This window comes from Perna viridis, chromosome 11 (genome assembly GCF_037379345.1).
Source record: "Perna viridis isolate PV_CMFRI_1.1 ecotype Kerala chromosome 11, ASM3737934v1, whole genome shotgun sequence".
NCBI lineage: Eukaryota > Metazoa > Mollusca > Bivalvia > Mytilida > Mytilidae > Perna > Perna viridis.
In genome coordinates this window covers 34,222,422-34,249,170 of record NC_142455.1, presented here as the reverse complement: position 1 = coordinate 34,249,170, position 26,749 = coordinate 34,222,422, and the positions used below count along the sequence as shown (strand labels likewise).

At 32.5% G+C, this 26,749-nt stretch overlaps 2 protein-coding genes across 2 annotated transcripts; both read left to right on the top strand.

The window, feature by feature from the left end:
* Nucleotides 1-120: 120 nt before the first annotated feature.
* LOC148603837 (uncharacterized) lies at nucleotides 121-15,189 on the top strand. The gene is made up of 6 exons (XM_088551468.1): nucleotides 121-231; nucleotides 1,246-2,458; nucleotides 3,004-3,138; nucleotides 12,797-12,895; nucleotides 14,489-14,577; nucleotides 14,911-15,189. Exons 1-6 carry the CDS (start codon nucleotides 136-138, stop codon nucleotides 15,187-15,189), a joined length of 1,911 nt encoding a protein of 636 aa, XP_088407594.1. The 5' UTR covers nucleotides 121-135.
* A 6,422-nt stretch (nucleotides 15,190-21,611) lies between these two features.
* On the top strand, nucleotides 21,612-25,935 carry LOC148603836 (sodium-dependent glucose transporter 1A-like). Its single transcript, XM_088552399.1, has 3 exons — nucleotides 21,612-21,879; nucleotides 23,429-23,714; nucleotides 24,215-25,935. Exons 1-3 carry the CDS (start codon nucleotides 21,682-21,684, stop codon nucleotides 25,321-25,323), a joined length of 1,593 nt encoding a protein of 530 aa, XP_088408525.1. The 5' UTR covers nucleotides 21,612-21,681; the 3' UTR covers nucleotides 25,324-25,935.
* Nucleotides 25,936-26,749: the final 814 nt, after the last annotated feature.

The window sequence follows — 26,749 nt, the reverse complement described above, 5'->3', positions numbered from 1 at the left end:
ATTTTGCACGAGTTTGCCCTATACTATGCGCGCACTTAAACTAAACAAACAAGGCACACTTTCTTGATTTTGTCCTCAGGAATATGTCGGGACGAACCACTTTCAAAGACTGGAAAGAAGCTCCAGCTCTTTAAGATGTTGTGCCTAACTGTCTTACCTATTCTTGGTCTGTGGGGATATACGGTTTATACTTTAGCAGATATTCTCAACAGCCGTGCGGAGAACGACAAGGTTAGTGTGATTGTTTAATCCATCTGTTACTAAACTGCTGCTTTTTTAAATGGAACTCTTAATTCAAAATTAGAATATGGGAAAACATTCGTCAGTTTTATAGTTATTTATTTTGCATTGTCGAAATGGTAAAATCTTAATCTTAAGGAAAGGTTTGTTTATCAAACGTCTGCACTGTAAATAAAAAAGGGAACGGTTTTGGACATAGAACAAGCTTAAATCACAATGTTCCCCGCATTTACTTACCGATTATCACAGATTGTTCATTGTATAAAATTGTTTTATATAACTTGTGACGATGCATTTTTAGCCAGGCCGTATATAGGAGATAAGTTTCCACGCGATTTACACCTGAGTTCAGCAAAGAAATTATTTCTTATGAAATCATGTGAATCGAGCGATCAGGATGACATCGTGTACGAAGTTTGTGAAGTGAATCCAATGAGAAAAACCAGATACATTTGACTTTGATTTAAGTTGATCTGCACTAAATTTGCTCGATACAACCCTTACTCATACATACTGATTCACGAATAAGATACTACATGAAATAACGAAACCGTCCGTCCGTCTTTCCGTTGTCGACCGTTTCCAGCTGATATTTTAAAGCATTTCAAATTTTGTATACATACTGATTACCATATATACAGATCAAGTTCGAATTTCGGTTTGACTTAATTATTTACACGAAAGTTATGGATGTTTAATTTTGTTTAAAAAAAAACAAGAATTGTTTTGCAACTACTGTCCGATTAGATGTTCTTGTTGACGAGTAGTCAAGGGAACCATAGTTATAGCGGTAATCAAAAGAATGTAATCCAGGGACAAAGACCCGACATGGAAAACAGACATACACAACAAAGAACATAAAGTTAACAAAATGATTGCATAATTGATATACAGTTTTGTCCTGATTTATTAGTTATTTGTTAAAATCTATTTCAATAATGACTGACGTCAATTTCCTATTCAAGATATTGTTTTCATTTTAATAATTAACATTTCTCTCTTCAGCAAAGATCATCCGTATACTACAGTATCGATGTTGGGCAACTGGTACATAGGCTACAGGTAGAGAGAGACATGAGCGTGCTGTACCTTAGCGAACTTGGACCGGAAACCAGAACTTTCCTTTTAGCAGAATACATCAACACTGATCGAACGATCGATCGATTATCATATTGGCCTGGTGATCTCGATAAAGCAAACGGTGCCATGTTCTTGTCGAAAGCAAATTTTCGTGATTACCTGGCGGCCCATCGACAAATCTTGAGTCGAGATCAATTCTCGATCCAAGACGAAATCGATTTCTACTCTCGAATTATTGATACTACAATCTATTGGCTATATAATACAATAACAGAGTCTAAGTTTTCCCTTGTGTGGAAAATTTTGGTCGCTTACCAAAAACTCGCCAGTGCCAAGGAAAACGTGGGCGTAGAAAGAGCTTTAGGGACTATGTTTTATTCAAAAGGAGGATTCGAATCCCATTCCTATTTCGAGACATACAATAAAAGATTGCACAGTTTTCGAGCTCACATGAAAACTGCTGGTATGTACTCAGAATTCGTCAAACAAATTTATAATGTCGGTTTACGAGAACAGAACAACGGAACTAATATCACATCAATCATCGAGAGTTTCCGGACGGAGATTCAAACTTCGGACAACAACGTTTCAAGTATCGACATAGCGAAATCCCGATATTGGTTCGATAATATGACAATTTATTTAGACACACTTCTCGATATTCAAACACAGATGGCACAGAAGGTCATCAACATTCTTGACATAGCTATTGAAGACCTTACTACAGATCTAGCTGTATACGCCATCTTGCTTGTAGTCGTCATTCTTATGTGTCCTCTCGTCATATTAGCGACAGAAAGCTTGACGAGTAGTATACAAATTTTTGCATTAACCTTGGTAGACAAGACTAACGAACTGACTAACGAAAAAGCTCGGAAGGACGGCTTACTCTATCAAATGGTACCGAAACAGATTGCAAATAGGTTAAAGCGCCAGAAAAAAGTAGAAGCAGAATATTTTAAATCTGTTACAGTTTTATTTGCCGATATTCATGGTTTTGATCCTATTACTGTTGATTTAACACCAAAAGAACTCATTCAACTTTTAGGAACAATGCATAATACGGTTGATAGCATCTTGAAGGATTTTGATGCTTTTAAAGTGGAAACAATCAACGACAGTTTCATGGTCGCATCGGGTAGGTTTTAAATTTTGTTTTCTTTCACCTGTTGAGAGACAAAAAACTCTTGTAGGAGTAATGATGTATTTGAATACTTCTTCTGCTGAGTTATATTCTGAATCAGATCGTGAATTAAAACAGAACAGGCCGTCAGCCATCTTATATTCGGACCTAATACATGCAGATCGATTTTTTCAATGACTATTTGGTTTAGTTTTTACCTGAGATATAGAAAATACTTGAAGTTAAAATAGGTATTGGTTAACTGTCATAGTAATTTTCACACCTTACAAGGAAATATTATTTAAAAAAAATTCAGCAACTTTATTTGATCAGATTTTACAGTATAAACCGATAAAATGTCTGATGTTGTATTCCAGCTGATTTGTGAACATTACGCTAAGTTGTGCTGTAGGGAAATTTAATTTCAGAAATTACGAACTTCATTAAATAAATTTATATCGCTTGAAGTATCGGTCTGTTTTTATAATATCATATTAATATTTTCAATTAAATTTTCATATTATTAATCGCAAATACTTACTATATTAGTTCTTTTATAGGTCTTCCACAAAGAAGCTCAGATCGTCACGCGATAGAAATTGCCAACTTCTCTCTAAAGATGTTAAATACTGTCTCTGAAATGAAATTTTGTAACGCGCATCGTATGATAAAACTGAGGATTGGAATCAATTCAGGTATGGTTTATACACTTCTGAGTATATTGAATAGTGTCACATACTCTAAAAGAATGCACTGTTACACTCTCACTTCTCTTATGCAAAGTTTTTAAACAAATATATAGCCTGATATAGTGTCATATAGCCTCAAGACTTTTATTCAACTTCATTCATGCAATTTTCATATTTTCTTGTTTTCAAATATATTCCTGGCAATGTGCATGTTGAATATTTGGTAAACAAATAAATTTAACAACTATTCATCACTCAAATGTATCCTTTTAAGCATTGATCAGTATTCGCTACTATAAAAGAAGGTGAAGTGGTATGATTGTCAATGGAACAGTCGTCCAACAAAAGCCAAGCAACAAACATTTAAACTTCTACAGGCTAAGTCAAGCTTACACTTCATACATTTCATTTAACACCGCCTCAATGCAGTCTGATTAAAATTAGATCTATCATGATACTGTATGCAATGACTGAACAGAACAATTGGTAGGTCTAATTTTAAGTCTTTTTTTGTTGTTGATTTTAATTCGGTTGTACGCATATTTTAACTTTGTCTCTTTATACGTGTTTCTCTCATCGCTTTAACTGTGCACTTCTTCATTTCCATTGAAACTCGATCATTTATCATGTTTATCAAATTATACAGCAGGTCATTATGAAGCACCCAAAATGCTGTTCTCAAGGGTCTAAACAAAATGAAACGATGACGTCATAAAATGACCCTTGACCGAAAAAAATTCTCCCACTTTTGCCTCCTGTTTGTGTTTCAAATTCAACTATCCAAGAAACAAAGTCATACTCCATTTTACCATAAGTGTTGAATCGTTTAGATCCAATGACTTTGTAATCTTCACGTAACGTCTCACTAATTTCATTGTAAAATCAGTCGCAGACCTATTACCAAATTTCTCGGTTTTTTTTGTTTTGTTTTGTTTTGTTTTGTTTTTTTGAGTGATTTCACTAAAACCCTTTTTCACTCCTTTTATCTTATCTTTAACTTTTGGATATTTTTGCCTCCAATAAAAACAGATCAATGATTATAAGGTATACTGCTGTCAAAAACAATAGATAATGATACACTTCGTTTATGACGGTGATGACATAGAAAGGCTGTATGTAACTACAAGCGTAGATTTCATTCTAATTCCATAATTCCAACATGACGTCTTTATATCGTCAAACAACCCCACCTTTAGAACCTGCGCACTGTTTTTTTTCTTTTGTTCTCGCTTTGAGACAAAACACTCCTTTAAAAACATTTGGATTTAACCGCTGAAAGGTTATCTAATTGAAATTAATTATATAAATGCACACATTTAACATATACGATGACATAACTATACAAATTCAATCCAACTTCCATACGAGGGAGGTTAAACGTAACAGCCGTTATTTTGGCTGCGGCTATGGAAATTTTTGTCACAAAAATGACCGTATTTGTCATATTAGAAAAAAAAATAATTCTTGGAGGGGGTAGATTTGTACGCATTTTAACATGGGTACGGCATTTATATTCGATTATTTATTAAATGAGGATATAAATGCCAAACCCATGTTGAAATAAATACAAGTCTACCCCCTCCACGAATTATTTCTTAAATATACCGAAAAATATTGCATAAAAGAAACACAACATGAAAAAACAGTTACATGAAGTATTAATCTAATTTTCTGTTATCGACTGATGAAATGATTAATTAATTCAAGTAAAATAAAAGTTCAAGCAGAAAAACATGTGGAAACATAAATGGTTCTTGTATTTTGGAATGGAGCGAACGCTTTCATTATGTTTTGTTTGATGAAAGGCTTTATTTTTTTGTCTTTCCGTAATCAGTTGGGCAAAATCTAATCAGTAAGCGTGATAGGTAATTTGAAATGCTGAAAAAGATCACCATGACAAAAACGCTTTTTGCCTACGATTTGGTCATGAAATTGTCAACAGGTAAGAAAAGTCTTTTTTTGTAAATGAATGACAACAGTAGCAAAGAAAAAACAATGTCTTCCTGCTGAATAATTATTACTTGAACAGCGGTATAAGTAGCAATATGTGTGCTTCAAAAACATGACAGGAAGTCTTATTAAACATGACAGGAAGTCTGATTAAACATGACAGGAAGTCTTATTAAAACATGACAGGAAGTCTGATTAAACCTGACAGGAAGTTTTATTAAACATGACAGGAAGTCTGATTAAACCTGACAGGAAGTCTTATTAAACATGACAGGAAGTCTGATTAAAACATGACAGGAAGTCTTATTAAACATGACAGGAAGTCTGATTAAAACATGACAGGAAGTCTTATTAAACATGACAGGAAATCTGATTTAACCTGACAGGAAGTCTTATTAAATATGACAGGAAGTCTGATTAAAACATGACAGGAAGTCTTATTAAACATGACAGGAAGTCTTATTAAAACATGACAGGAAGTCTTATTAAACAGGAAGTCTTATTAAAACATGACAGGAAGTCTTATTAAACATGACAGAAAGTCTTATTAAAACATTGGATAGTAGTTTGGATCGAGGAAGCAGTAGAACTTCTAGATCATATCTTGGATCACAACTATAAGATGGAACAAAGACAATTGTAAAAAGACATGACCTTCATTGTTGGTGCAGAAATATGATGCACATACAATTATAGCAATGTATAACTTCATAGGTTTAATAATATTGGAAAAAAATTATAACAAACCCGGGAAAAAGCTACAAGTTGTTTTTCATAGTTTTCTCTCATGTCATATATAGACTGCTACTTGGATCACTACAAAGCTGACTTCAAAATTCTGTCTTGTTTTAGCGTATTTTCATGGAACCTTAACAGACTTAGCCTTAAACATTATATACAGTATAAGTGTTCATCAATGTGAAGACGCTCTGTCTCACGACCGATATTATATACGGTATTAGTGTACATCAATGTAAAGGCACCTCCGTCTCACAACTGACATTATATACGGTATCAGTGCACATCAATGTAAAGACACCTCCGACCGAGTCACATTTGCACTGTGTGTATGTACTTTAAAAGTTCTATATGTTAAGATGCTGACACAATTTCCTGGAAATTAACTGTTCTTTGGAAGGAAAAAAAATCACATTAGTGTCAAAGAAAATCTTTATTGATGCCTTACTTTAGCCTGATAAACAGGAAGAGGTGAATCGAAACTGTGCTCATTTTTTGTTATTAATTTTTAAGGAAGTAATTGCTTCATAATTTTAAAAGTTGATATTATTGCCACGTATAATTGGAAACAAGTCAATTATTCGTGAAATTGAATAATGTAATATTTGATAAACAAATAGCTTGTTGTTTACATTACAGGAGTATAGACTAATATAGCCTTCCGGAAGTTAGTTTATTGTAAAGAAAACGGTAATTGAAATATTGCAATAAAACTGTTTTTGGTGCGCTGGCGTTTTGTCAGATTTTCTTGATGCGTGTAGGTTTGGGTGTTCTTTTTTATTGCTTCATCGTCAAAATGTTTTCTCTGAACTTTCAAAACCGTCAAAATTGGTACTCAAAAACACAGTCACCTTAAACTTGAATCTTGTGATCTTTTACTTTTTTTCGCTACAACCACGAAGGACGCCAATAAATCTTCAAATACAATAGTTATCTCAAGCTATTGATTAATAAAAAATCGGGCTCGAATATGATTTCGTCTTCTTTGATCTTATTTTAAAAGCCGGGAATATAGCAGTTTTCAACTGAAATATTTTACACATAAGCTGTGACATATAAACGAATGAACAGCTTTACAGAAACAAATTATTTTCTTCCCTATCAGAAAAGAATAGAAAGTAATGCATTGCATCGGTAGCACGATAGCCTATGCGGCCTTAGTTGGGATGCTTCCCCGATATTTCTGGATTGCGATAAGTATCAATTTTATTTGTTTTCTTGCTGTGTAACTTCCCCTTTAGGGCTATTTGTACGTTCTACCGAACCCTGTCCTATTTCACTCATAACTACCACTAGGGACCATCCAAAGAGTGTTCTTTTTTCACGAATACACGCATTACTGTTGAGGTCATTTTGTTCTTGCTTTTATTTGTGTCGTCAAGAAATTTAATGACATTTTCAGAATTAAATATTACCCAGGATTCTCTGAAAAGAAATCTGGGTTACGCTTTGTTCCACCACCATCCCTATTTCCCTAAACCTTACGCAATTATACCTTTATTGACTAACTAGACGAATACGTCATATTGGCCTAGGCCAATATTGATCTTAACCAGGCCATTATGATATATTGGACGGCTAAATCCGGTATTGGACGGTTAAAATCCGTATTAGACGGATAAATCCCGTTTTGTGTTTTGTATTGTATAGACAGTTTTGATCATACATGTATTCAGGGAAATATTCGATCTTTAGACAATAAAATACATTTCTTTTACATGTACCAGTTGACCAAATGGATTTGCAACCAACACTTTTTTCCGAATTACGTCATTTATGTCACCGATGTAACATTTGTTGGACTGGGCATTGATTTTGATAGAAAAATAATGTACTTGTGATGTACTTTGAACTTGTTCTGTAAGAACCTATTTTCGGAGGTACTTTGATTAGAATTTCAATGTTATGTAGTAATTGACGCTCAAGCCATATAACTTTTTTCAATTGGTATGCCCTCTAATTCGTTTACAGAATTTTCCTCTAAAAGATAAAACTGAAAGGTAGTATAAAAAAATTAAATCCATAAAGGTAACTTACATTAATACTGTAGTTATTAGAAATGATAAATAGGTTTTTGAAGGATTGGGGGGGAAATAAGATAAGGCCATTCAAGATTGTCTCATATTTTTTCTGTCCTCAATCACATGGTGCAAACTAATTTTTATATGACACGCCTAAAAGCTCTTTAGACCACAACCAAGATAAATAAGTTATAAACACATGATTAATATTCCGTACAACACATAGGCTGCGTCTATTCAATAATATGAAGAAACTTTTCCTATTAGAATTGACATAAATCACGGAAATTCCATTTTATCATTGTTTTACCACGGGCTGGCCCGGTATGTCATTATTAACAAGAAGAACTCAAAACAACTATCGAAATAGGAAACCAAATCCATCAACAGAAGGTGCGGCCATGTGCAACACAGGGAATGACAGGGTGTCAGATATTTTGAAATTTGTAATACTGCAACTTTTGATAAATATGAAAAATAAGTATGACAACTTAGGTTTTATTTCGACATATGTCTGTGTTCATTAAATTTAATCATGACTCAATTTCACCGTATACAACTGCTTCGCTTGGTTGATAAGGTCAAATTAGATTTCTTCACAAATCTAGAACACAACCTGTCAGTCTAAGTAGGTCACGGATCTATATGAAAATTTGGATGAATCTTCTGTCCTTCTTAGTGCAAGTAAATTAATAACCCTTCCCTTTAAGATAATCAACACCAACCAATTACATTGTATTTGCACATGAAGAAATCTTTAAAATTAATAAATAATGAATGGTGCATTTGTAGATTGATTGATGTAATGTTTTCATAACTTTATGGTAAACAAGTTTGACCATTCGTTCTTGGATAGATTAAAGATTGTAAACAATGTTGTTATCTCCAATTGTCTGTATTTAGAATCTTTAAGGACATTTCAAAAGTGGTCCTATTTAACTTGCTAGAGGTTCAGTCTTGGTTCTGTGTCAATACTGGTTAATATATTTGATTAATACATATTTTCAAAATTTGTTTGAAGAAAAACCAGAATCAATACACACATTTATTAAAGTTTTCAGTAATTTATCAATTCTAATATTAATTGTATCAGCCGAAATAATGTTCCATTTGTCAAGCAATCAAGTAAATTTACAATTGAATAATATTCGCTTGAGCTCCTTCTTGAACAGAATGCCTAATTTGACATAATTAGTTCACATTTACCATTTCAAATGTCAATGAATCATGGTATTTTGAAAAAAAAACTATTTTATCAGAAATTGTAAAATAAAATATTGACAAGGTCTTTTGTACTTGAGGGTTCTGAATTCTCTACTTAATTGATAATGTAAAACATGTTTAACATACACATAACATACAGTTTGAATTAATGTTTACACAGAACACATTCTCAAATTAATTATGAAATGCATTTCTATTTATTCGACATTTTTACTTGCATTGAACGAGGAAAGTGCCACTGGCGGAGAACTTGCATTCATTATCGATATTTGTGGATATTCACATTGTGAGTGCCCACTTTTTTTCGGTTTGCTGTCTTGATTTCCTTTTCTTCAATATGAATGTAGATATTCTCTGGATTTTCCTTTTCTTTTTATGCTTTTGTATTTTAGTATAATGAAATAAGCCATATTGCCGGTACACGGCTTGACAAAACAAATATATGTATATCAATAAATATTCAAAAGTAGTGTACGTATTCGATTGGAATAATAGTATGTTCAAAAACATTAAAAGCGTACATTTTATTAGGTTCGGTTTTCATTTTGATATAATGAACTGTTAATGAGATACAAAACATTAATTGTTGAAAAATCGGTTAATCATATTGATAGAATGAAGTGCTCACAAAATTCACAAAAAAATGATTTACATATAATTTGACAAAGTTTAAGTAGATCAAATCGGTAACGTCCTTTTTATTTGAATCATTTAGATACAGTTAATAAGGTTATCATAAATTGGTAGATTTCATGTCAACATGTATATCGATATTTCATTTGACTAAAGAATAAATGAGAATAGGATTCCCAGTTTTACATTTCACCCTTTCGGTACACCACCTGGTCTCCAAGATTTTAGCGGAGTCCAGGGTGCACTTTTGTTTCATTGTAGTATTCCTATAGTTATTTCATTGTCTTTGTCATTTTCCTGTCAAGTCTTTATTCTTGATACAATGTATGTATTATGTAGATAACAGAATATGCATCAAATTAACAACACTTTCTTTTGGACATTTTTATTTACATAAAATCATACTCCACAATTTAAAAAAAACAATCGAGACATGCAGTTCGGACTCAGGAACAGTAGATGTCCGTCTAAAATTTACTTGCTAATATGTAGATAATTATCTGTCTCAATTCAAGTTGACATGTCCAAAGAAATGCATGTGGGTGTAAAATGTTTTGAAATACATCATGCGCAAAGATAGAATATGGTTGAAGTGGTGATAGGTTAGAATGCTATTCATTCCTTAGTACTATACCAGTCCTGTATTTGATTAAAGAGTAATCAAGGGAACTAAGGTTATAGAGTAATCAAAAGAATTTAATCCAGCGACAAAGACCAGACAAGGAAAACAGACATACACAACAAAGAACATAAAGTAACTAAAATCATACATACAAAGTAACAAAAGCAAATGATCAACTCGGACTCCCCTAAAAACTGGGAGCATGGACCAGGTGCACCGGTAGGGTAAGCGTCCTCTGCTTTTCTAGAAACACCCGTCGAGTTGTTCATAAAAGTCAAGTCCGGGGTAGACAAACGAGAAAAAGAAACTATAACCCGTTAAATAAATCAGTTTTCATGGTGCAGATGGATACACCATAACGATCCACGAGTTCATGATGACGACCATAAAACATCTGTAGTGATGACTTCAATGTTGTTGCAACATAACCCTGTTCCAGAAGCCTATTTGTTAGAGTTCTAGCGCGACACAAAAAGTTTGTGTAGTTTCCGCAAGCTCTGGCATAACGTATGTGTTGTGATATGAACACTCCATAGGCAGGTGCTGAAGGGATGTTACCACAGATGAAAGGAAAGTTGACAATTCTGAATGAAAAGTCATCACATTTGTCGTAAAGTTTGGTCAATAGTTTTCCTTTACCATCGATTTCTACGTGTAGGTCAAGATATGAGGCTGACAGTGTCTTTGGTATCCTTTATTTTAAGTTCTTCGGGGTAGATACGATGAATCAAGTCCCTGAAATTAGGATTGTTTAAAGGGAAAGGCCACCTTTGTATTAAGTTCGGCTCTTATGATAAATCATATCCATGTAAACAAAAATAAATAACCTTTTATGCAATATACGCTTTTATAAAATGCTCAAGGCTATGCAAAGTTCGGAATCTTTGAAATATATGTAAATAGCCATCTTGTAGAGCTCTCCTTTCTGAAGGAAGATCATAAGCAGACTTTATTGATTTTAACCGAAAGCTTCCGATTGGCTCGTGACGTCACTTATAGTCGGCGTCACATAAATAACATACTGTTAAAATTTGAATAAAAATATTTTCTACGACTTTATTGACACCTACCGTCGTTTAAATTGTCTTAAATGACTTGCTCATTCGTTTAGCCAAACGGCTTCTCCCTAAACATTGAATCGTTAAATTCCGGTCAGATTTTAATTCTAGGTGGCAATATTTACATTGTAAAAAGTCGGCCATGTTTACAGTGATCGGGTTGCTAGGAGATGTTGTTTACGTTTAAATGGTTTGTCCAAAAACCGAAGAACCCAGAATGCAATTCGGCGTTATTTCGGATATCTCGGATTTATTTTACGCGAACAACGTATAATACCGAGAAGTTGATCAAGCAGACGATTGTCACCGGAGTTCGACGGGAACTTACGCACTTCGTTTGTAAACAAATCGTCCCGTAAAAACCAACATGGCGGATATTAGTATGGGATTTTCCCGTAAGGATTTGTTACGCATGATTTAAGCTAATAAGCGACTTGTTTTTGAGAAGCTGTTTGCCTAAACGAATGAGCAAGTCATTTAAGACAATTTAAACGACGGTTGGTGTCAATAAAGTCGTAGAAAATATTTTTATTCAAATTTTAACAGTATGTTATTTATGTGACGCCGAGTATAGTCGGTTTGGTACTGATAAAAGTATTGCAAATAATATGCAAATAAACAATATTCCGTGAATATTTCTACGATTCTGTTTATCTAATCACCAAAACATGTTGTATTGTCAAGGAATATTCTAAAAGTTTTTGGTCGGCAACATGAACATTCTTTGGAAGTAGATTTTCCTATGACATACTAATCTTCTGGCAGCAAATCCCGGTTTTCGTCAATGTTGTCTGACATTTACTTACATGTTGTGCCTCAATCTCTTCTTCTATTTATTTTTGGTTGAAATTATAGGGGGAAGTCCCAAATTTGTGATTTCTTCGGACATCGTTATCAATTACTTATTTACTTTCACTTTACAAACCGACTTTGTGACGTCACAACTCGACCGATCATGGTGGCGCCCATAGACGCGGGAAATTCAAATTGCATGAATTTAAATCGCGATTAATTAATAAAAAAAGGAAATATTTTTGTTTCAACTTAAATTTCACGAACATTTAAAAGACTAGTTTCGATATTTATGACTTGCACAATAACATGGTCTTCTCCTTTAAAGGTAATACGTCTTCTATATAGCGGAAACTTGGATTAAACATCTAGCCAAACGATACTCTTTCTTTCCGATCAGATCAGCTATAAAGTCAGCCTCATCAGAGTGAACTTTAAAGAAACATAAAAATCCATGCATTTATTCCGTATCTGAATTCAGTAAAGGTCAACGAATAAAACAAAGCAACCATACAAAAGCCATCTTTAGACAGATAAGGTAGACATATACGACAGCTAAGTGTTCTTGAGCATTACCTAGACATACGTGTATTTCAAAAGTGATTTTTTCTTGTTTTGTATTTCAGGACCTTGCATGGCTGGCATAGTTGGATTTAAAGTTCCAAAGTACTGTTTGTTTGGGGAGACTGTCAACATTGCAACTTGGATTCGTTCATCAAGCACACGTGAGTTAATTTTTAATGAAATCAGTATATTTGGTTTAGTTTTTCCATTATTAACAAAGAGATATTGGTTGATTTTACGGATTTGAAAATAATGTTTTAATGAGTGAGCTAACTTCTCAGAACATAAATTGTAAGGTCAAGAAACCAAGAAATCTTATATAGAACTTCATTTTTATATGGTTTATCCAATTATAATTTGAACTGGATTACAACAATCTTTCTGATAAAAAACATAAACGAAGGAAAGTTTTGAATATAAATTTTACTCTTGATATTTATAATTAAGGAAATAATCTGGTTTGCTACAGATTACACTTATAAACCAGCTTTGTAGAATATAAACAAATTTAAACTGACCAACACTAGGTTATTTCGTATACTATCTTCATAAATGTGAAACATTCTTTCTAGCTTACTTACTAATGGATTCAGATCGAAATATTAGAAATTATGTCGTCATAAAAGTTTTGTTTTGTTTGGGAATATTTGAATAGCGGAATTCAGACTGATCGAAGTTAATTACATCACTGTGCTAAAGCAATTTATTCAAAATATCTTCATCAGCTGAAAGACAACCAACCAATCAAAAGCTTGTTTCAATGCAAATTAGATTATTAAAAGAAATTAACTAACAATAAAACATTAGTTTAATTACAACCAATTAACAATCTCAAGTGATATATTTGCTATTTCAAGGTTTTTATTAATTTTTGAAACTCATCTAGACTCGGTATCTAATTGATGTAAATTAGTTTTGGTAACTAAGTTGGTGATAATTAGTGCTCATTCTTGGTGATTTAATTATTTTCTGCACATCCCAATTATACTTGGCGTCACATACATAACATATTGTTCAAATTTGAAATAAAACATGTCTACAGATTTATTGACATTACCGATATTAAATATGTGTTAAATAACCTGCTCATTCATACCACATAGCGAAAGTAAAAAGAAATACAACTCATGTAAAAGGTGAATTATTTAAATTTAATGACATTTCAAATCCCACATTACAATGTTTATATTGTCAAATTGATTTTGTTACCAAGATGATTTTCAGTTGTTGGTAATTTGACGAAAACAAAGATTTACCGCCCTATTGTGTGTCAAAAATTCTTCTGAAGGTGTTCGTTCCAACTAAGTAATTGTTTATTTTTAAATTCGTGAGAAAGATACAATTATCAGTTTTTTGTCAACATTTGACACTTAGCATAAAAAGGCGGAATTACAATGGAATTTCTTGTAAGGAATGATGAATTTCTTTTTGATTGTGAATACCAATCACACTGACTTTTGGTGCTTATAAGCCGAGAAACGTATAACAAATAAAAAGAAAGACAACTCTGTCTTGATAAAGAAAATTATGATTAAATCCAAAATGGGCTTGAACTGAAGTGGAGTATACTATAACTTGGTACTTTACCATGTTAACGGCATGTTAAATTATAGAAATCTTTAAGTCTGAATAAACACAGTACTTAAACTGAATTTGTCCGAAAGAGCATATTCTTTGTTTTAGTCAATGACGGAAATGATTTCGAAGAAGTGGAAATTTGTGTTTCATGTCGGATAATTTTATTTTTTCTATAGCCAACAAGATCCACATCAGTAGTTCCACAAACACTCTCCTGAGTAAATACAAGGCGTTCAAGATTGAGAAAAAGGATGTCACCATTCCGGTAAATACGAAGAGTGCTAATAGTACTTTACTTTCCTCGTCAAGACTGTAAAATTCATTATAATTGTTGCATTTTATATATCCATACACTTTTTAAAATGTACTGTATGAGGATATATTGAAAATTGACAATTACTCTACAAAATATTATATTATTATATAAAAAATATGTTTGAATTTAATTATAGGCTAAAAGAAAATAATATATGAGTTTTCTAGAACTTGATTCGTCCAGGCCATACAAGGAGGTATATTTTATCCTACGAAAATCGTGATACATAAATGGTAATATATTTTTTGGCTACTTATTGTTCATCATTATTTTTTGCAACAGTCGAAAAGTGACCTGGTTATTTACTGGCTTGTACGAAGAAGCGGAGACGCAATACAATCCAGCAATGGCGACATTGAACAGAAAAGGTTAGCTGGAAGTGAAAGTGATCAGGTTGATTGTCCAGGAGAGGTAACACCTGCAATTCACGAGTCCAATGAGTATGCGCCAAACAAACATAACGGAAAAGGAAAGGATGATGGGAAATCTACAGCAAGAGTTGCACCGACAGTTACGGAAAAAGGAAAGAAGCAAACGAAAAAGCATGGACATGAAAAATAGTGACTTTAATTTCTTTGTTTTCTTTTAGTATGTAGAACTACATACATTTTGTATGTATAAGTAATGTGTCTATTTTCTAACATTTTCTCTTTTATCATGAAACGGCATTTTTGATAAATCAAAAGGAACAGATGGACACATAGTTCTTATTGTTTTGAAAGATTTATGGTCAGGCGTTACCAATGTCGGTATGTGTCATTGATCATTTGGATGCAGGATATATATGTACACGTGATGGACATTGTTGTTCCTCATCTCATTTGCAAATATGAAAGACGTTGTTGTCTCACACGTACACATTTAAAGTAGGTTTTTATCCACCATTACATATGTAAGAATGTAGAATATTGTCTCCTATTACATTTGCAAATTTGGAGGACGTTTTTTCATCCATCACACATGCACAATGGATGAAAATGTTGCTTTCCATTGCATGTGTACATGTGAAGGACACTGATGTCTACCATTACAAGTGTAGATTGAAAGACATTTTGCAGTTTTGCAAGATATGTTCCAATAGTTCAAACAGTGAAAAAGGTTCTATATTATTTGTAATCAAATGATCTTAAAGCATACGTGGTTCAAATACCCACACAGATGTCGACATATCTTGGTGTTTTCTGTTACCATCGTCAGTAATTTATTGTCGGCATATACGAAACGAGTCAAGATATAAGAAATCAGATTTTAAAAACTAGACCATACATTATATTACTTCCTTATTGTCTCATATGTGATGCTGGATGAACATTCTTTAGAATTTTTATATCACATATATATTTTTTTTAAATCGATTTTGAGAATATTCAGCAAAAATATTGGAGATTCTTGCAATATTTTATATAGATATGTAGGGAATTTGCCTATTTGATAAGAATTAAAAACACTAGTCTTTCGAAATTCTTTTAAATATAACAAAACATATGAAAGCATATACTTATCCAACAAAATAAAATATATAGTTCACCGACATTTCATTTTGTTGGTAGGTGGCTTCACATTTATATATATAAATACTAGTAATACTATCTGCCTAGCTCTAGTATTGAAATGTATTTACTGTGTAGTGTATATATCTGGATTTATGGCGGTTATTTCAGGGGCCCCCTTATGAGTTTTGTCATTTACTCCATTTCTGGAAAGAAGATCAGCTTTAAGTATTGTACTTGAAATAAAGCTACACATGTGGGTAAATATTGATCCAATAGATAAAATCGGAAATCGTTGACTATTTCGATTTATTCTTTAACTCTTATTGAAGGATAAAAAAGCTTAATTTGAAGAGAAGTTTGATTTTCAATAGAAAGATATAAGTTTTTAATTCATATGACAATAATAAGATCAATATGTAAAAACTATTTAAGGAAAAACAGGTGTAATGGAAGTAAGCGTGATGAAAACTATAAAGTCAGGAAGAGAATGGTGTTTTAATCATTGAATTTTAAAGGGTAAATAGGGTTTAATGAGAAAGTAAAAAAAATCCTGATCCAAGTATACAGTCTACTTCCGTTATAAATTGCATAACCTCCATAACACAAAATTTACTAAGAATATAAACTCGTTTCAGCAACAAACAATCTAATCATAAAATATTGAAATAATAAAAAGGAATACATTTTTTTTCTCAAAACACATTTTAATATCATTTATATATTTAATGATAAGCAAGTATCTTTTTCTATCCTCCGTTTCTTCCTTTATTCATTAATATATTTTCTATTTCTGCTGTTTATTTGTTAGTGTAGTTTAAATAGTTCAACATCAGTGGAAAATTCATATTAAATAATAAGTAGCAGTCCATCTAAGAATCATGCAGTTGGGTGATTTATCGATATCAGACATTTGAACCAAATTGACTTGCAATATGTAGGATTAAATGGAAAAACAAGAATTAATATAAACAAAATTAAAAATGTTTTCACCGTAACCATAGCAACGACCATTCCTTAACAACCACCAATTATGGGCCTGAAAAACACAAAAACATCACAATTTAAATATATTTTTTTATATCAAATGGTGGAAATTTGTCAAACTACATAATTATATTAATGAAGTATGTCTTAGGAAAAACAATTTACAATAAAGTACAAAGCAATCTGGTTGGTTTAGATCTGGTCACCATAACAACCAAAATTCTTATTTGAAATGTACGAAAATAGGACACGTTTTGCTAACAAGAGCAAGAATATATTAATTACATGTATGCGTGGATGTGTAGTAAGTGCTCTCCACTGAAACATATCAAAAATAAAAATATGTAGCATATCTTTGTTTTTTGCTAATCTGGACCCAAAATCACCCCCTGTAAGGACTTTACTTCTTCTTAACGTTTTTCGTACAAACTTTGTCCAGACCATAACTTTTTTTGTCTTTTGACCTAGACTTCTAATATTTGGTATGTTGATATATCCTCTCAGGATAGATTGTCGCTTACCCAAGTGTGAGACTTTTGACTTTGACCTTTAACCTCAAGGTCAAATAACATACAAATTTTGTCAAAATACGATACATAATTTTGACTGAACCATTATTTTTTGGTCTTTTCACTTAGATATCTGATCTTTGGCATTTAAGTATATCACACCAAGGCAAGGAGTAATGTTTTAGGTAGGTGACCTTTGACCTTGACTTTTTGCTCCTAGGACATCTAACATAAAAGTTTAGGAAATATACCATAAAAAACTTTGTCTTGACCATATTGTGTTTTTGTCTTTTACCAAGATATCTCATTTTTGGTATGTAAGTAAATCACAGTATAACGTTTGACCTTGACCTTTGACTCCAAGGTCAAATGACATATAAAATTCTGTCTGGGCTAAAAAAATTGTTTTGTCTTTTCACTCAGACATCTGAAATTTGGTATGGGATTATAAACCTGAAGGCCAGGCATCACATACTAGGGTGATTGGCATTTGAACTTGACTTTTGACCTTATGTTCAAATAAAATACCAATGTTTGACGCTATTCATACAAAAGTTGTCCATACCATAACTCATTTTGTCTTTTGACCTAGATTTCGAATATTTAGTATGTTGGTATATCCTCTCAAAACTTGCTACTTACATACACAATACATGTTTTGAGTCACTGTAAAAAAAATAAAAATTGTTAGTTTCTTTTTCATTATGAAATGGATCTAAAGATTTAAATGACAACATATCACATTTCTATGCCTTGGGATTAAGTAAAATTTACATTAAATATTTCATTTCATAGTTTGTAAATCTTATCATTTGAATACTATAGTGTTTCTGTAATAAAGTTTCAGGCTTCTTATCACTAACATTTTGATTCACCAAGCTAGCTTGTGCTACAATATTTTAGTCATGTCTCTTATGAGCAACTCGGCGGGTGTTTATAGAAAAGCAGAGGACAATTACCCCACCGGTGCACCTGGTCCATGCTCCTAGTTTTTAGTGGAGTCCGAGTTGTTGCTCATTTACTTTTGTTACTTTGTATGTATCATTTTAGTTACTTTATGTTCTTTGTTGTGTATGTCTGTTTTCTATGTCTGGTCTTTGTCCTTGGATTACATTCTTCTGATTACCGCTGTAACCTTCGTTCCCTTGATCGCTCTTTTAAATAATTTTGATCATCATTGTATCTGGTGTAGCCGAAGTAAAACGTTTTTACAGAAACAATATTTCAAAGATTGAACCTTGTTCGTGTACGTAATTCTGTGTGTACCTAGTTAATGTAGTTTGTGACTAGGTATGTCTTTTGCTATTCCCAGCATTTTTACCATATTTTCCCTATCGTTAAAACCTATATCCTATTTTCTTTTTGGACAGCGAATCGGAAAATATGCATCAAAGCTCCATCAACGTATTTAAATGGCAACTAATTGATTAAGCATTCTGGTAGGTAAACAGGGAATAGCAAAATATATGTACTTTATTTTTGTTTTGATAGGCAACTTTCGTTCTCAGTTTCTTTACTAGGAGTTCTTAGTATGAATAATATTTTAACAGGATCTTTATTATAGCTATTGAGAAACAGTATCGTTAATAGCTATTTGTTTTCACATCGAAGAAATGGTTGAAAAAGTAAAGAAATATACAATTTGTGTATCATTTCCATACAAAAAGCAAAGAAAGGTAATCGTTTTCCTCATCTAAAAAGTGTCATTCTTCAAAACTTAAAAAGGCCATATCGCACCAATTTGGCCACCAAAAGTTTGTCTATGTATTCAACGTAATTTAAAAGACAGTTCTGCAAAATATCAATAGTATAGCATTAGTGTTTGTTCATGTCTAAACTGTAAAAAAAAGTTGTTCGCGACAACGCATAATTACTTGCAAACAAACTCTCTTCTGACAAAGTATTATACACGGAGATCAAGTTGTGTACGTATAATGAATGAATTTTATTAACGTGATAAATGATGATATCTACAGTACACAATATTACTAAACTTTAAAGTGCATTTATTTAAATTATATTACATGTATTGACACACATGTACAGATAGGTGTACAATGATAACACAGACCACTCCAGAAAATGTAAGTCAAGGTTATACATATGATATACAAAAAACACATTCAAAGTCGTATTGCAACCCTGCAGTAGTAATTTATTTACCCCAAATTTACACAAGACATACAATTATTTTTCTGTACAAAACTGCATTAGATAACAGATATAGTTACATGTATATATAGAAAATCAGATGGTGGGCATCGGTTGTAGTTTGCCCTTTCCAATGGTCTCTAAGACTGAAGATATGAGAATTACTTCAAAGCGTCTGTTGTGTTCTTTATTTCAAGGTCTTTTGGATAGATATGATATATAAAATCGCAAATATATATAAGATAGTTTAAATACAAAACGTCATATTTATAGCGGAAACCGGAAAAGAGAAAGCTGTCTAAACGATGTTCATTTTGATGAAAGAGTAATCAAGGAAACCAAGGTTATAGCGGTAATCAAAAGAATGTAATCCAGGGACAAAGATCAGACATGGAAAACATACACAATAAAGAACATAACGTAACTAAAATCATACATACAAAGTAACAAAAGTAAATGAGCAACTCGGACTTCACAAAAAAACTAGGAGCATGGACCAGGTGCACCGATAGGGTAAGTGTTCTCTGCTTTTCTAGAAACATCCGCCGAATTGCTCATAAAAAGGCAAGTCCGGGGTAGACAAACGAAGAAAGGAAAACTATGACCCGTTGAATAAATCAGTTTTCATGGCGCAGATGGATACACCATAACGATCCACGAGTTCATGATGACGACCATCAAACTTCTGTAGTGATTACTTCAATCTTGTGGCAATTTAACCCTGTTCCAGAAGCCTACTTGTTAAATTTGTAGAGCAATACAAAAAGTTTGTGTAGTTTTGGCAAGCTCTGGAATAACGTATGTGTTGTGATATGAACACTCCATAGGCAGGTGCTGAAGGGATGTTGCCACAGATGAAAGGAAAGTTGACAATTCTGAATGAAAAGTCATCACGTTTGTCGTAAAGTTTGGTCAAAAGTTTTCCTTTACCATCGATTTCCAAGTGTATGTCAAGATGTGAGGCTGACCTCACAGTGTCTGTAGTATCCTTCATCTCAAGTTCTTTTGGGTAGATTTGATATATCAAATCCCCGAAATTAGGGTTGTTTAACGATAATACGTCAACTATATAGCGGAAACTGAAATTAAAGGATCTAGCCAAACGATATTCTTTCTTTCGGATCAGATTAGCTATGAAAATGAACAACACGGATTTCACTAAAAACTGGGACAATGGACCAGATGCTCCGAAAGCTTAAGGATAAGCGTCTTCTGCTTTTCTAGATACACCCACCGAGTGGCTCATAAAAGGTCAAGGAAAAATCAAGGGAACCAAGGTTATAGCGGCAACCAAACAAAAGAACCCAATCCAGGGACAAATACCAGACATGGAAAACCGACACTCACAACAAAGAACATGAAGTAACTAAAATCTTACATACAAAGTAACAAAAGCAAATGATCAAGTCTAGGGTAGACGAAAGAGGAAAGGGAAACTATGACACGTTGAACTGATCAGTTTTCATTGTGCAGATAGATACACCGTAACAACACATGAGTTAACGATGACGACCATTTGAATTCTGTACTATGACTTTAATCTTGAAGCAAAATAACCCTTTTCCAGAAGCTTAATTGTAAGAAGTCTGGTGCGATACAAAAAGTCTAGTTATGGAAGGCTCTGGCCCAACGTATGATTGTGATATGAAAAATCCATACGCGAGTGCTGAAGGGATGTTACCACAGAGGAAAGGAAAGTTTACCATACGGAATGAAAAGTCATTGCGTTTGTCCTATAGTTTTGTTAATAAAATTTCTTTACCATGTAACTGCGATGTAGAAGCTGTTTTAAACGACGGGTTATATTAGTTTAAATATAGAAATGATTTATATATTACAGTTCTAATACGTCTAACTACCAACACATATTGTTGATCAGGGAGATTGCAATGGCGTAACTATCTGCAAAAGTGGTCATGAAGGACCGTAGCACCGACAAACAAACTTCAATTTCGCTTGTTATGGGCGATAACAGGAGAAAGAAGACACAAACAGTTCAAGTCGATGACGTCGAAAACAACGATCTAAGATTTTTTAAAAGGTTTTCCGGCGACCGAAGTTTTCGTGAGAGAATATTTATCTGGACATCGTTATGTTGGTCCTTTATAGTACTGGTATGTTCAATATTAGCAAATACCTTTTTTTATGAATTCATTTTCTATACACAATAATAATAATATACCATAAATTACATATGTATGTACACAATAGTACTCACTATTCATTGTACATGGTTTTATGTGTAACAACGACAAGAGATATTGGTTTAGCAACACGTTAAAGGAACATGTTTTATCAACCCAATAAAGGAACATAAAATGAACATAACGAAATATGAAGGATGACAATCGATAACAAACAGTTTTGATTTTGCACCATTGCAAGATAACATTATTAGATCAAAATAAGAATAAATATATGAAAAGTAAGATCTATTACCATATTTTCTCTGAAAAGTGTAGAGAGTTGTAGCTAAAATAAAATCAACAGAGACATGTATCCAGCTGAAAATTTGTGAATAAGCATACGATATTTTGAATTTACAGAAATAGTTTGAAAAACATGTATTAAAAATAAAAGAAAACGGCATTATGATGATAACATTCTTTTAAAGTTAAGCACTGTGAAATAAAACACTTGTGGAGTGAACAATGACAGGTAATTCGGCAATTTGATTGGTTGGCTTGATTAGGGATCAAGAAATATAACGTTTATCGAGATAAAGATGGATGAATTTGACCTGGAAAGGGAAAAAAAAGTTGGTTTCATATTCTCTTTGTATATTCATCCTGAATAACATTACAAAACAGCTATAGGCTTCAACTACATCAACAACTATGTTACTACTGTAAGCCGTGAATAACCGTTAACATCGGAAATGAAACGTACTTTAATCGTCGGGGATTCACGTTTTCGTGGAATTTCATTTACTTTGCAGATAATATCTTTCTAGCAGTTAAATATATTATTTATAAAGAAAACACTTCTGAATTTACCATTGAAAATGTTGTTGATAGCGTACGCGCAAACTACACAATTCGACGTCTTAACAAAAAATAGTCGATTGTTATAAGGAATGACTGTTATACTATACCTTTCAAGAAACAATATACATAAGTCTACGGCAAGCCAAAGTGGACAAAAATGAGCATTTTCTAATATAAAAAAATGATTTTTTAATATTACAAATTCATTTTCTAATATTACAAATTAGATTTCTTATATCATAAAACACTTTTTTTAGTATTAAAAAAATCATTTTTTTTTAATATTAAGAATTCAATTGAATTTCTAATATTAAAAAATAATTTTTGAATATTAGAAATTTATTTGTCATATTTAGTGACGATTATTTAATATTAGAAAATCATTTTGTAATATTAAAAAATGTGACTGATTTTCTAATGTTACAAATTCAATTTGTAATATTACAAAATGTGTGATATTTTACTAAATCAGGAATTTGTAATATTAGAAAATGATTTTTTATATATTACAAAATGAATTTCTAATATTCAAAATTCTTTTCTAATATTCAAAATTCTTTTCTAATATTAAAAAATGATTTTGTAATATTAGAAATTCATTTTCTGATATTACAAAATATTGATTTTTGTCCACTTTGGCTTGCCATATAAGTCTATCTAGTACGTCTGTCTGCAGGGATGGCTAATGTCACAACTTGGACCATCACTCCTAGATCTTCAAGAAATTACAAAAACAACTTTGGAAGGAGCGTCTGTCTTTGTAACAGGAACATTCATCGGCTACCTCGCAGGTGCAGTTATAAGCGGTGCTATATTTGAGCGAATCAACGCCTTCCTTATATTAATACTTGGACTTACATTATTAGGACTTTCTTCTACAGTCATTCCGTTTTGTAAAGTGTACGAAGCAATGGTTTGTATGCATATTGTAAAAGGACTCGGCGCTGGAATTTTAGATTCAGGTTAGTAGATAGTAAATGTATATAGACTAAATAATACTTTTTATAAATAACTTGATTTATAAGTGTGTCCATGAAGTACCCATACAGTAGATGGTGCACGACAATCTTGTTTACAACTAGATATTATTGAGATGGAATCCATCTCTGGGGACCCTGCTGAGGTAAAAATCCTGCACATCCATGTTCTGTTAAGTAGATCACTGGACGAACACAGTTGCCTTCCTTTCACATTGAAACATGTCTCTTAACTATTAACAGTCTACATCAGGTTTCATATAACATCTTTATAGTAACTAGTATAACCATAGTATTCTACCTTTGAATCTCACCCTATCGGTGCACTTGGTCAATGATCCATTTTTTGTTGTTGTTTTTGTTTTTTTGGTTGCTTGTTTACTTCTGTTTGATTGATTATTTGTTTATAGTATTAACCGTAAATAAAATTGATTAATAGGTCAAACAATGCATTTAGTTTAATTGGTCTTCGTTTTTTTTCTTAGCTGGAAATTCTTTGCTTATGTTGAAGTTCCGGAAACAGAAGTCGGCAAGATCTTATTTACAAACTCTACATTTCACGTTTGCTATAGGTGGAATAATGTCACCTATAGCAACGGCACCATTTCTCCTCCAAACAGATACGAATGACTTCTACAGTAATACAACCAAAACTTCCACGACTTCAACTGTAGCTCGACCCGAATCTTCAATTATATTTGACGGTACAACTCATTTAAATATAACGACCTACGACAATGAAGTCACGTCTACAAGACTAAGATGTACTGGCAACACAACAATTCATTCTGCTATTTTTCATGAACATAAAAAGTCAGTTTTATATCAAGCATACCTTTTGTCTACAGGCTTATGTACTTTGGCAGCTTTACCGTTTATTTATATGTTTTGTAAATTTCAAAAGGATGCGGATGTGGAAGAAAATTCTACAGATAACGTTGATGAAGTCAGTCGCAACTTACCACTTAAGTTTAAAATATTTGTTTTGGTTTTAATGAGTCTTTTTATTGGGATTGATAATGGCATGGAGGACACTTATTTTGGATTTTTCACAACATTTACCGTAAAACAACTGAAGTGGTCGAAACAGAAAGGATCATATGCGGCTTCTGTTTATTGGGCCGCTTATGCCTTCGGTCGTTTTGCCGCCATTTTTATAGTTCCACATTTCAGACCTTCCATGCTATTACGTATATATGTGAACTTACTGATAGTTTCTGGTATAGGAATGCTTCTCTCCACAATCTATAATTCGTTTTGGGGCATTTGGATATTCACTCCAATTGTTGGGTTTTCGATATCAGTATTTTTCCCATTGATATTTTTATTGATGGAGGAGGATTTTATACCTGTGACAGGAAAAGTCGCCTCTCTTTTAATGGTTTCAGCTTCACTGGGATCTATGATAAACCCGATAATTATAGGCTATTTGATGGATAACTTTTCACCTATGTGGTTCGTTTACATTCCGATGGGACAAACAGTTGCTTTGTTTGTAATGACATGGGCGTCATCGTTTTTATCGAGGAAGGCAAATAAATACGTAGTATCAAAAGAAGTGAACAAAGACCCGGAATTTGTGACAAAATTTTGATGAAATTATCTAATACTGCATCTAAACATTTAATGAGACGTATCTTGGTAAAACTTACACGTGATTCCAAGGTACGTGTAATAACCTATAAGACATAAAGTGTTATGTTGTAATTACGGCTTATCTAGTTGAGCTTGTATATCAAACACGAACACATAACACATTGAAGTCGAGAGTGGATTTATCACATTTAGCCTGATAAATGGGAGAATATTGCAATTGTTCATGAAATTAAAAAAAAATCCATTTACCGAGCACAAATTCGAAACCCCTAAAAAACTGAGGCTTCGTTCCTTGTATTAACAAAGAGCTATAATAATGTAGCTCCTTTGACATACTCAGATAAAACGTATCGGTGCTAGATTTGACTTCATAATTAATTAAATATTGTTAGGTTATTGTATAACACAAACTTTTGAAACCTGGACTTATTACGTATTTTATTCTAATATTCTAATGCTGCTGATCGGGTGTCATTTCTTAAACCATGTGTACTGCATACCTCAATTTGCAGTATTCATAATTATGATTGTATGTTTTTAATTCATACAAGACTTTGTTTCACGTCACTGTACTTTAAAAAAAAAAAAATGAAAAAAAACCTAATGATGATATATGACATTTACATGTATATAGTTCAGTATTACTTTTTATTGGGTCCCAAGCTTGTGTCAGTCTAAATTTACTTAACTACTAAAGAGTTGCTGTTCATACTCGGACATTTTAATTATATTTTACGTTAACTATACAGTAATTTGGTCAATAGGAATTTAGGCAAAAGGAATGTGGTCCCTAAGTCCATCCATGATTTTTCTGTATTTCCACGTGTGTAGTTATCAGTTCTTACATCTTAAAAGTTGACAGTATAAAAACAGAAACAATTCCATGTTACATGTACCTAGGTTACTTACAATTAATAGGCTCATTGTACTGGATACTGCTAATTTTATATCACAATCAATATTGGTGAATATTTAGCACTGCCAGTTACGTGTTCTTTTAAATGTTTTTTTTAAGGAAACACACTATTTTTAGCTGAAGTGTGATTGTTACACACAGATCTAATATAATTGCACAAACATACTGTAAATTAAGAAATTATTGCGACATTTAACTATTGCCAAAAAATGCGACTGGTGTTATGCCGCAAAAATTATAACTCACATTATAGTTTTTAACCAATGTCGGATTTTTCTCGAAATTGCAAAAAAGAAAAAAAAATTAAATAAATAAAACCACATTTTTTGATTAATGCACGGAATAATTTCTGAATTTACAATTATGGTAATACAAAAAAAATTATTGGCAGTGCTATGCATGTATGACTTCAATTTTTCTTTGACAGTCTTTATTTTCAATGTATAAAAAATTTTTAATCATTTTATTATGTTCTTACTGAAACATGATCAATAAACTTTGATTTTCA